The sequence below is a fragment of the Protomyctophum parallelum genome (genome assembly GCF_964188405.1).
Source record: "Protomyctophum parallelum genome assembly, chromosome: 20".
NCBI classification, from domain to species: Eukaryota; Metazoa; Chordata; class Actinopteri; order Myctophiformes; family Myctophidae; genus Protomyctophum; species Protomyctophum parallelum.
Genome location: NC_139718.1, coordinates 7199114 through 7211050, shown reverse-complemented (window position 1 = coordinate 7211050; position 11937 = coordinate 7199114). Strand labels below are relative to the sequence as shown.

Genomic DNA, 11937 nt, shown 5'->3' with positions numbered 1-11937 from the left:
CGTAAAGAGAGACTTTAGTCAGGCCATATAAACAAGGAAGTGAATGGCAGTGCACATTAGGCCTGTCAAAAAAAATCGATTCGAGTTAGAATCGCGATTATAATGCCGTCCGATTCAGAATAGATTCTCATTTTCCAAAAGAAAAAAAAAAAAAAAAACATTGCAATGCATTATGGCCTGGGTTTCTGCATAGTGCATTTACTACCAGCTAAGCTAAGCCTGCCAATTGTATTTATTTTACACCTGTTTTAATACTAATGTATTGTTCTGGTATTGAGTGAGAAGAGATTTTGTAACTTTTGTACTGGTTCAAATTTGTGCAAGCTAAATAAATGAGACATGTTCTTACTCTTGGATTTAACCTTTGGGTGTTTAAATCATTCAGTTGATAAAACCTTTACAATTATACAAGCTTTTTACTAAATGTACTCTGCTTTCATGCCAGAAGACTGGAGTAGATCATGCTAAAATTCTATTTAATTGGTTTTAATTAAAATAAAAAACTGCTTTAGAATCGGAAAAAAATCTTTTTTGAATCGAGAATCGGAAAAATCGAAAAGATCGTTTTTGAATCGAATCGTCACCCCAAGAATCGGAATCGGAATCGAATCGTGGGACACCTAAAGATTCGCAGCCCTAGTGCACATGCGCAAAACAGGTCTAGGATCGCTGAAGAAGGAAAGGCCAAGGAATTTAAATAATAATTGAATTACAGTTATCTGAAATTAACTTGGCGACCCCCCCCCCCCCCATGGGGTTCGCGACCCACGGGTTGAGAACCGCTGCTATAACAGAGCGCCCTGGCAAACAACCCCACGATTGTTTTCATTTCATTTTCCACTGTTGAGATTTAGACGTCGTCATCAATAAGAGATTAAAGGGGCCTTCTGATTAAAAATGCCGGCGAGAGAGAAGAATGCTGCATAATATTAAGGGGGCTAATGATAAAATGATTAACCCATTTTGGGCGGGAACCCCTTTTGGTGTTTTAAACATTGTTATAAATTAGCTATTGAAAAATAGCAGATCTACAAGCTCATAGCACGCCACCGAGTGGCGCGCTACGAGCTTGTATAGGTCTGCTATTTTTTGAAAAAATCGTGAAAATATGTGTGCAAATCTTTGGTTCTGTCGGGGGGTCCCTGGAACCACATATTTTCAGATGGGGGTTGGCGGCCAAATACATATAGTTCTAGGGGTCCTTGACATGAATAGAAACATGAGGTTTTTCAGAAAACTGTCATGATTTAGAAGATTTTATTTATTTATTTCGATGTCAGGTCTAAATGGGTTAAGCTCGCATGGTGATGAAAGCGTTGTGGCGGATGGTAAATTGATACTTGTTTTGGGGGGGGGGGGGGCACAAAAGAGAGAGAGAGAGACCTGCTAAAACATTTATACTGTCTTTCAATTAACGCCGAAGGGGCGAGCTAATTGTTTGAAACATTTACTGGGGTGGGGGGGGGGGGAGAAGAAACAGGCTGGCACACGTAATGGACCGTATTATGAGAAAAAAGTTTAGAGTGGTAGATTCCCGGAGCACGTGGGGTGGCACAGCGGCCACCGCCGCGGAGGTTGGAGGTTTTGAATCCAACCACGGTGTGTCCGGCGGCTTTTGGTCCGAGGCGTCTACGGCGCCGACACAATCGGCTCGCGTAGCGGGGAGGGAAGTCGGGTGATTTTATAATGTCACTAGTGTACGTCATATGTGTACGGGTAGGAATGATCTCTTTTTAGATGGCGCTCCTCCCTAACCAAATGATTCACCATCGAGTCTCATTCAAACCAGGAACAAGGAAACCACTTGCTCCTGTATTGTTCCACTTCCGCGGCGACCACCATTGCACAACAGGGGACCGCATTTCCCCCCCCCCCCCCCCCCATCAATTACTCACCCCATGAAGCATTGAATTCACAATTAAAGGCAATTTAAGTGTGTTTTGTCACATTCCTGATCCAATATAAATATATATTTCATGGATTGAAGTAAACAGGAGGCCATGAACACAAGGCTTCATAGTAATTGCGACCGCAGGTCGGTGGCCAATTACATACAAGTAATAACTTGACATGAAATATTGAGCACCACTGATATAGAAACCTAAGTATTTCAGAAAACTGTCGGGATCTATAAGACGTTTTTTTTTTTTTTGACGTCAGGCCTAAATGGGTTAACCCATTTTGGGCGGGCACCCCTTTTGGTGTTTTAAACATTATGTTATAATTTAGCTATTGAAAAATAGCAGATCTACAAGCTCATAGCGCGCCACCGAGTGGCGCGCTACGAGCTTGTAGGTCTGCTATTTATGAAAAATCGTGAAAATGTGCCTAAAATTTGGAATATATTTTTTCAGAACAAACGTTTTTAACTCAAATCTTTGCTTCTGGGGAGGGTCCCTGGAACAACATACTTTCAGATGGGGGGGTCGGTGGCCAATTACATATCATTTTTGGGTCCTTGACATGAAATATTGAGTGATATAGGCCTAGAAACATGAGGTATTTCAGAAAACTGTCAGGATTTAGAAAACTTTTTTTTTTTTCAGGCCTGAATGGGTTAAAGTGGATGTTCATGCCAAGCCACTCAGCGGTGGGTGCAGTGGCTGTAGGTAACTCTACACTCAGACAGTCTAGGCTATTAGACCGCCAGCCGTAACATTGGCGTCATCCAACCCGTTAACTTACGCGGCGATGCCGGCGCGGGCCAGCACCTCTGCCTTCATGGCGTACAGCCGCTCGCTCTTGCTGACGCCCAGCTTGATCTTCACCCTGTCGTGGGCGTTGTCCTGGAAGAAGAACCCGTTGTGGATGACGAACTCGGCATTGGAGCGCGTTCCGTAGAAGATGTAGATCTGAGGGGGAGAGGGGGGGGCAGAGGGAAACACGTACACAATTTAGGCATTTAGCAGACTAAGCCAGAGCTTAGACTTACATTAAGCAAGAACAAAAAGCATGGCAATACATCATATACATACAAAGTAGTTATCATGAATTATATGTAAGCTAAGAACGCAACAGTGGAATATCTATAAAATGAAACATATATATATTTACATAAAATGCTATAGGGTCTACATAAACTGCCATCTAAGTCTACATAAAACAGTCACTCGAGTCGTCACCATTACAACAGCCGTCACCAGCATCACAACTCGTCTCTGGGTTACCGCCTTCTGCCAAATATATACTCTGTTGTGCGCCGGAGCCGTGTACCGGATATAGCAGATCTACAAGCTCACAACGTTGTGAGCCAATAGTACTTTTTTTTAATAGATATAAAAAAAAGGGTTAACTTCCTGTTGATTTGCTGCCATTTTTATTAGGAAGAAAACCCGGACTGGATCCAGGTCTTCAAATAGTAAAATCAACATGCCGAGAACAAATAGTTAGCAATGGCTATGACATGTAGTCAGCCACAATCTTACTGTTCTTTATTTTCTTTATACCCGAAACGTAAAATCCAGTAATCGAGTAATTTTAAAAATCCAGTAATCATTGACGTGGACGGGCACGTCCATCTCGTTTCGACAAGTGTAATCAATAAAAAAAAGCTAAATACATTAAAGATGTTTTTGGCGCTTTGGGCCTTCCAAAAATAAAATAAAAATAAAAGGAAAATAGAGATGTTAAAGACGTTTTTTGCCAGTGAATGAACTAAACCTCTACATACACACGTATACATTGTTTCTACCTCATGTCCAAAACTATTACTGTTCAGATATTCAAATTAAAACATTAGCAAAAGCATAGCAAGATCTATGCGACACATTTTGAGCTTGTAGATCTGCAATGTTTGCTACTTTTGTGTGAACACTGTATAGTATTACAAAATAGGGCATCAATTCACAAAATACAATACAAAAATGGATATGGGTTGTACCCGACAACAATATTAACCCACTCTGAACGGGAACACCATTTTGGTGTCAGCATCATGTCATGCTTTAGCTATTGAAAAATAGCAGATCTACAAGCTCATAGCACGCCACCGAGTGGCGCGCTACGAGCTTGTAGGTCTGCTATTTTTTTGAAAAATCGAAGAACCACTGACATTTTTATAGAATCTGATCTCAGGTCAGAATGGGTTTAATCAGACCAGTGTGTGTCCAGTGAAAACCTCGTATGAATCTGATCTCAGGTCAGAATGGGTTAACAGTGTTCTCAGGTGCTCACTTGTCCAGTTATCGTATATACAGTGTGGATACACGGAGGACTTGTACTCGATTGTGAGTGACAACGTGACGAGTGGAAGGGGGGGGAGGGATGGGGGAGGGGGAGGGGGGGGGGGGGGGGGGGGGGGGGGCGGGTATCCCCAACATCAGTGGATCCACACGCTGCTCACGTAATCCCTCCGACACATTATCTCCATTCTGACCTGAGATCAGATTCTATAAATGTCTTCTACATCCTGACAGTTTTCTGATAAAGCTATGTTTCTATGTCAGTCGTTCTTCGATTATTGAAAAATAGCAGACCTACAAGCTCGTATCGCGCCACTCAGGTGGCGCGATATGAGCTTGTAGATCTGCTATTTTTAAATAGCTAAAGCATGACATGATGCTAACACCAAAATGGGGTGCCCGTTCAGAATGGGTTATTATTACCGTTTTCTGTACAGATAACGGAGGATGGAGGGGGAAATACGGAGCTGGGATGAGAGAGAGAGAGAGAGGCAAACCGACGCAGAGATAAAAGTATGTCTTTGATGCGGTGGTGAATCAGTATTGGCTGAAAAAACGTAAAAGTAGCAATATCACAAGAAATACCACACAAAAAAGGACCCAATCTATAAAATGTAATTTGAGTAAAAGTACTAAAGTATTGGCAACAAAACATACAAAAAGTACTAGAATTGTTAATAATTTTATCAGAGAATAATTAAACGGCGTACATGAGTACATGCTACTATATAGTAGGCACTAGGCCTACTTAACCACATTTTGGGGCGGGAACCCCTTTTGGCGTTTTAAACATTATGTTATAATTTAGCTATTGAAAAATAGCAGATCTACAAGCTCATAGCGCGCCACAGAGTGGCGCGCTACGAGCTTGTAGGTCTGCTAATTCTGAAAAAATCGTAAAAAATGCGGCACAAATCTTTGAATATATATTTTTCAGAGCCAACGTTTTTTTATTTCGACGTCAAGCCTAAATGGGTTAATGGTTGCATGCAAAACGCTCCTTCCAGTGGCCTGTCTGTGTTGCCATTGGCCAGGCAGGGAGGACAAATTCACCCATGGGTGTGGAGCGGACTGGATGGCAGAGAGGGTAGATCACTACGTAGGTCTACCAACGTTACCCAATGTTCCATCCACCCTCCCGGTCTTAGACATCTCTAAACCAGCCCCTCCTCCCTCCCTCCCTCCCTCCCTCACCTCCACGCCCCTTCAAGCTCTCTCTCTCTCTCTCTCGCCTGCACCTCTCTGTCCTTCTGAATCTTATCAAATAATTCCTATTCTAAAGGAAGGACATGGAGGGTGAGGAGAGGTGGGGGAGGGGGGCATGGAAACGGAGAGGGAAGGAGTGAGAGGTGCAGCGGTGGACAGAGTACTGTTCCACACACACACACACACACACACACACACACACACACGCGTACATTTGTATTACTATACTTGTGAGGACATCGATAGTCTTAGGACAGCCTTTTTATGTGTGTCATATACACTAGACCTGTACGTGCCCGTCGGCCACCGGTCTACTTGGGAACGATGGAACCTAATAATACGCGTTCTCATAGCACCCATTTTAAATATCGGTCTGTGTCCCTTTTGTGCCCATACTGTATATGGAGAGCTAGTATGCAATAACCGTTGTCATAGCACCCATTTTAACTGTCCGTCTGTGTCCCACATGGAGATCTCTGTATCTGCCAGTCTACCTGTGCCTGAAGAGTGCTGCAAACTGACTGTGAAAAGTGGACTGGTTAAGTAATCAATTGGCATCACGCTGTGACACTTTGAGCTTGCAGAGCAGCACATTTTTTGGTGCATGAAACTGCTACACAACTAAGTTTAAATCATGTTTTTAACTCCAATTCCAACCTCTAAACCTAAACTATACATATCTAATCCTAAACCTAACCTATATCTAATCCTAACCTATACATAACTAATCGTAAACTAAACTACTAGAAGATGCATCTAAAAATATATATTTTTCAACCATGAAACGAAAATGTTTCTTGCGAGGAGTGGAGACGTTTGGCACTCAGAAATATGAGAGAGAGAGAGAGAGAGAGAGAGACAGAGAGAGAGACAGAGAGAGAGAGAGAGATGAATCACACACACGATGTGAACAGGGCTCAGCTGGCCATATCAAAATGAACCAAGGGCCGATAACAGCTCAGTGTGCCACATGACACAGGAAGATAGGACGAGAGAGAGAGAGAGAGAGAGAGAGAGAGAGAGAGAGAGAGAGAGAGAGAGAGAGAGAGAGAGAGAGAGAGATAGGGATACTGAATCTCTCTTACTTCAGTAAAAGTATCAATACTGCAATGTTTGTATAAATACTCTGTTACAAGTAAGTAAAAGTTTCAAATGTTTTTGAAAATCTTTTGAAAATAGCAATCTACAAGTGCACACTGCATCGTGACACATTGTGATGCAACAAAATAATGATACAACCCAGATACAGTAGGTAACGTTATTTTTCATAATAAACAAAAAAATTGATTAGTTTGATTAACTCTTTGCCCCACCTTGCCTGGACCGCTGGTGGGCCGTGGCTCAGCAGTCCAGGCACCTTGGCTGGTAATCCAGTCTGGCAGTGTGCCGCGGGTTCGACTCCCGATCCCCACGGCCTTTACTGCATGGGGACGGCGGTGGCTCAGGGGTAGAGTGCCTGGATGGTAACCGTAAGGTTGCCAGTTCGAACCCGGGCTCCCCCAGAGTTACTGTCGAAGTGTCCTTGAGCAAGACACTGAACCCCTAATTGCTCCCGATGTGCTAGTTATGCCTTGCATGGTTTCCGCTGCCATCGGTGTATGAATGTGTGTGTGAATGGGTGAATGTAATGCACAATCTCTGTAAAGCGTCTTGGATAAAGGCGCTATATAAATGCACCATTTACCATTTATTTTATGTCTTCCCCCCATTTCCTGTCAGCCTACTGTCTGTCCCTCCATAAAAATGTGGCGAAAGCTACAAAGAAAAGACTCTTTGCCCCACCTGATCGTTAATAATAATATAATAATATATATATAAAAAAAAGACTCTTTGGCCCACCTGATCGTTCTCCTTGTAGTCCTGCAGAGCCACGCATTCACACCGGTCGTCCTCCAAGTTGTAGCCCGTGGTGATCTGTCAAATGTTTAAAAAGAATACAGTTGAAAAATATGTTTAACCCATTCTGACCTGAGATCAGATTCATACGAGGTTTTCCGCCGGACACACACTGGTCTGATGAACCCATTCTGACCTGAGATCAGATTCTAAAAATGTCAGTCGCTCTACGATTTTTCAAAAATAGCAGACCTACAAGCTCGTATCGCGCCACTCGGTGGCACGATATGAGCTTGTAGATCTGCTATTTTTCAATAGCTAAAGCACAACATGATGCTGACACCAAAATGGGTGCCCGTTCAGAATGGGTTAAAAATGTTAGTTGAAAAATATAAAACCTCATCATGAACCTCTTATAATGCATCATTTCCAGCTCCATAATGATTCTACCAAATGTATTCCGTTGCTTGCCTTGTTTGTTGTTCGTTGTGTTATTATTTGTGATTAATGTAATATAAGTAAGTCAAAAAGGGTAGGCACAATATAAGCTACGCTACGGCTTCAGCCCACACCTTTTCGGTCCAAACCTTTCCTGTAAACTTTTTGCTGTAATAATCATGTACTTGTTCTTAACCCATTCTGAACGGGAACCCATTTTGGTGTTAGCATCATGTTATGCTTTAGCTATTGAAAAATAGCAGATCTACAAGCTCATAGCGCGCCACCGAGTGGCGCGCTACGAGCTTGTAGGTCTGCTATTTTTTGAAAAATCGAAGAACGACTGACATTTTTTTAGAATCTGATCTCAGGTCAGAATGGGTTAATCAGACCAGTGTGTGTCCAGTGGAAACCTTGTATGAATCTGATCTCAGGTCAGAATGGGTTAAGACAGAAATAAACCATTCATTCATTCATTCATTCGTCTGAGGGGTATGGTCAAACACAAGACAGTGAGACAGGTGTCTGTGGTGATCTGAGGGGTATAGGGTCAAACACAAGACAGTGAGACAGGTGTCTGTGGTGATCTGAGGGGTATAGGGTCAAACACAAGACAGTGAGACAGGTGTCTGTGGTGATCTGAGGGGTATAGGGTCAAACACAAGACAGTGAGACAGGTGTCTGTGGTGATCTGAGGGGCATAGGGTCAAACACAAGACAGTGAGACAGGTGTCTGTGGTGATCTGAGGGGCATAGGGTCAAACACAAGACAGTGAGACAGGTGTCTGTGGTGATCTGAGGGGCATAGGGTCAAACACAAGACAGTGAGACAGGTGTCTGTGGTGATCTGAGGGGTATAGGGTCAAACACAAGACAGTGAGACAGGTGTCTGTGGTGATCTGAGGGGTATAGGGTCAAACACAAGACAGTGAGACAGGTGTCTGTGGTGATCTGAGGGGTATAGGGTCAAACACCAGACAGTGAGACAGGTGTCTGTGGTGATCTGAGGTCCAACACAAGACAGTGAGACAGGTGTCTGTGGTGATCTGAGGGGTATATGGTCAAACACAAGACAGTGAGACAGGTGTCTGTGGTGATCTGAGGTCCAACACAAGACAGTGAGACAGGTGTCTGTGGTGATCTGAGGGGTATATGGTCAAACACAAGACAGTGAGACAGGTGTCTGTGGTGATCTGAGGTCCAACACAAGACAGTGAGACAGGTGTCTGTGGTGATCTGAGGGGTATAGGGTCAAACACAAGGCAGTGAGACAGGTGTCTGTGGTGATCTGAGGGGTATGGGGTCAAACACAAGACAGTGAGACAGGTGTCTGTGGTGATCTGAGGGGGTAGGGTCAAACACAAGACAGTGAGACAGGTGTCTGTGGTGATCTGAGGTCCAACACAAGACAGTGAGACAGGTGTCTGTGGTGATCTGAGGGGTATATGGTCAAACACAAGACAGTGAGACAGGTGTCTGTGGTGATCTGAGGTCCAACACAAGACAGTGAGACAGGTGTCTGTGGTGATCTGAGGGGTATATGGTCAAACACAAGACAGTGAGACAGGTGTCTGTGGTGATCTGAGGTCCAACACAAGACAGTGAGACAGGTGTCTGTGGTGATCTGAGGGGTATAGGGTCAAACACAAGGCAGTGAGACAGGTGTCTGTGGTGATCTGAGGGGTATGGGGTCAAACACAAGGCAGTGAGACAGGTGTCTGTGGTGATCTGAGGGGTATAGGGTCAAACACAAGACAGTGAGACAGGTGTCTGTGGTGATCTGAGGGGTATAGGGTCAAACACAAGACAGTGAGACAGGTGTCTGTGGTGATCTGAGGGGTATAGGGTCAAACACAAGACAGTGAGACAGGTGTCTGTGGTGATCTGAGGGGTATGGGGTCAAACACAAGACAGTGAGACAGGTGTCTGTGGTGATCTGAGGTCCAACACAAGACAGTGAGACAGGTGTCTGTGGTGATCTGAGGGGTATGGGGTCAAACACAAGACAGTGAGACAGGTGTCTGTGGTGATCTGAGGGGTATGGGGTCAAACACAAGACAGTGAGACAGGTGTCTGTGGTGATCTGAGGGGTATAGGGTCAAACACGAGCCCTGACGTCAGAACAGCATTTTGATGAAGTGTGATAAATGTTGTGCGCCGATCTGAGACGCATCAGACTCCAATAACCCTCCACTATAATAGGCCCCATACCTCAATAACGAAACAAGATATATATATATATATATATAGAAAATATACGGTAAATGGTTTTGAGGAATGGAACCTTATCAAAGTGAGAGTGACAAAGGATACGCATACTAGGGATGTCAGTAACGGATAGTTTCCCAGCCGGTTAGCCGATAGGATTAACCGGGTCATTAACGGATAGTGGTTGATTTTTTTCTTTTTTTTTAATAGGCTACCCCAAATGTAATATGCATGTATAGGCTACATAATTAAAGTTGGTAGACGAGTGGTATACATTTATTTATGCTCCTTTTTTTAAAGACAAACAAAAAAGCAACATTTAACAATTTTATGAATAAATTGTTGTAGGCTTAATCATCAATAAACAACGCATCGCATCTGCATGATGCATGCATCTGCGCGTCTACAGTACAGAGGTCCGCCGGTTCTAGTCCAACAAAACATAAATAAATCCAGTCCAGATCTGAGCAGCCTATACCTATAAAGCCACTGGACGCATGGGCTAAGCCTTTTTTTTATTATTAAGGAAGATCACCATGCATGTCACCGTGTTCTGTTTGTTGACTTTTCGCTGACGAGAAAACCCTCAAACATCGATAGCACATGGCTAATTTGATAGCTTTAAAAGCCGTGCCAGTGTAGGGACTCGGGAGACGGATAGGAGGAGGAGGAGGAACCGGCAGCGGCTGTAAACGTTCTCCCTCCAGGCCAAAAAGCCCATAATGGATTTAATAATGGAGGTCTCTGCATTGATACGGTCGACATGTGTTCATCTCGTCTCGCTGTCACTCGCTTACATTTCGGCTACCGTTGTAGCCAACTAGCCATTGAAGTACAACAGATAAATTTGGGACATTGAGGGGGCAGAAAACAGCGCCCGAGCGCTGTTCATGCAGCCTGGAGTGTGACAAGCTGGGCGGCGCAAATAAGAGCAATTTTAGGCATGTGTGCAACATGACAACTGTTTTAAAGTATTGTACAGTGACAACTACAGTCTCTGTAATGTTTATGTAGTACTATTACTAAAAACGATCTAAAATAAAGGGATTTAAGATGAGAACACGTATTTATTATTATGCAAATTAACCGTTAAAGCTGATAAAAAATATCCGGATGTTTCTTAACGGTCGGCTAACCGGTTAGCCGGTTAACCCCTGACATCCCCAACGCATACGTCAAAAATGATACTCTGCTCCTCTAAACGTGTTATGGGACCGCAATGATTAGTGTCAACAACAGAACCAATGGAAAGTATTAACACGATCTTGTGACTATTGTTTTTTCCCCCCTTTTTATCTCCTTTATGATGATTTCCTGTTTTGGGCCATAAGTGTATATTTGTACGTCTCTTAAATGTTATGATGAATTGAAAACGGTGGACCCTCTTGTAAACAAGTGTAATGCTTTGTGGTGTCGTCCACTCGGTTGACAATTTTTTGTATCGAGTTGTGCTTGAAATGTACAGTAATTCTGTAAACTGTTAATAGATACTTCAATCAATCAATATGGTAATGGTAAATTATAACTGGATCCATTTGGAACACATGTTTCTGAAAAGTAAGGGTTTTGGACATACAAGGTTTCCAGCGGACAGCGGTCATGAAGAGATAGAGCAATAACAATACAACTAATAAATAACGACACATCCAGGGGTTTGAAAAGGCGCTTTTCATTTACAATCACGGCAGAGGGAATAAGGTAGCAAATAAATACATTTCAGGCTGTCTTAATGACGTACACTTTCATAGTCACTGGCTTTCCACACAAACACCAATCTCATTTGCGTGGCTAAATGCGCTTTGCGACGAACGGCCGTAATATTGCTCTGTTGCAATCAGTCACTGAACACAATCAAAGCAATAAAAAACGTTAAAACAGACACCGCCTCTGGAGAATCCGTCCAACGCCACTTATATTCTTGAAATCTATTAGTTGGATCATGAATCGTTTCAATTACTGTGTGTGTGTGTGTGTGTGTGTGTGTGTGTTTGTATGTGCGTGCGTGCGTCTGACCACGTGCCAACTAATCCACTGGATTCTCAATATAGGGGCCGAGGGAATCCCAGGG

At 43.3% G+C, this 11937-nt stretch overlaps 1 protein-coding gene across 3 annotated transcripts in view; it reads right to left on the bottom strand.

Annotated features, from left to right (window-relative positions):
- setd3 (SET domain containing 3, actin histidine methyltransferase) overlaps window positions 1-11937 on the bottom strand; it is a 50710-nt gene that overhangs the window by 8722 nt on the left and 30051 nt on the right. For all 3 annotated transcript variants that reach the window (XM_083791391.1, XM_083791392.1, XM_083791393.1), the window contains exons 10-11: window positions 7227-7301; window positions 2686-2852 (exon numbers count right to left, since the gene is read on the bottom strand). In XM_083791391.1, the coding sequence (XP_083647517.1) occupies window positions 2686-2852; window positions 7227-7301 (242 nt within the window). The remainder of the gene's footprint in view (window positions 1-2685; window positions 2853-7226; window positions 7302-11937) is intronic.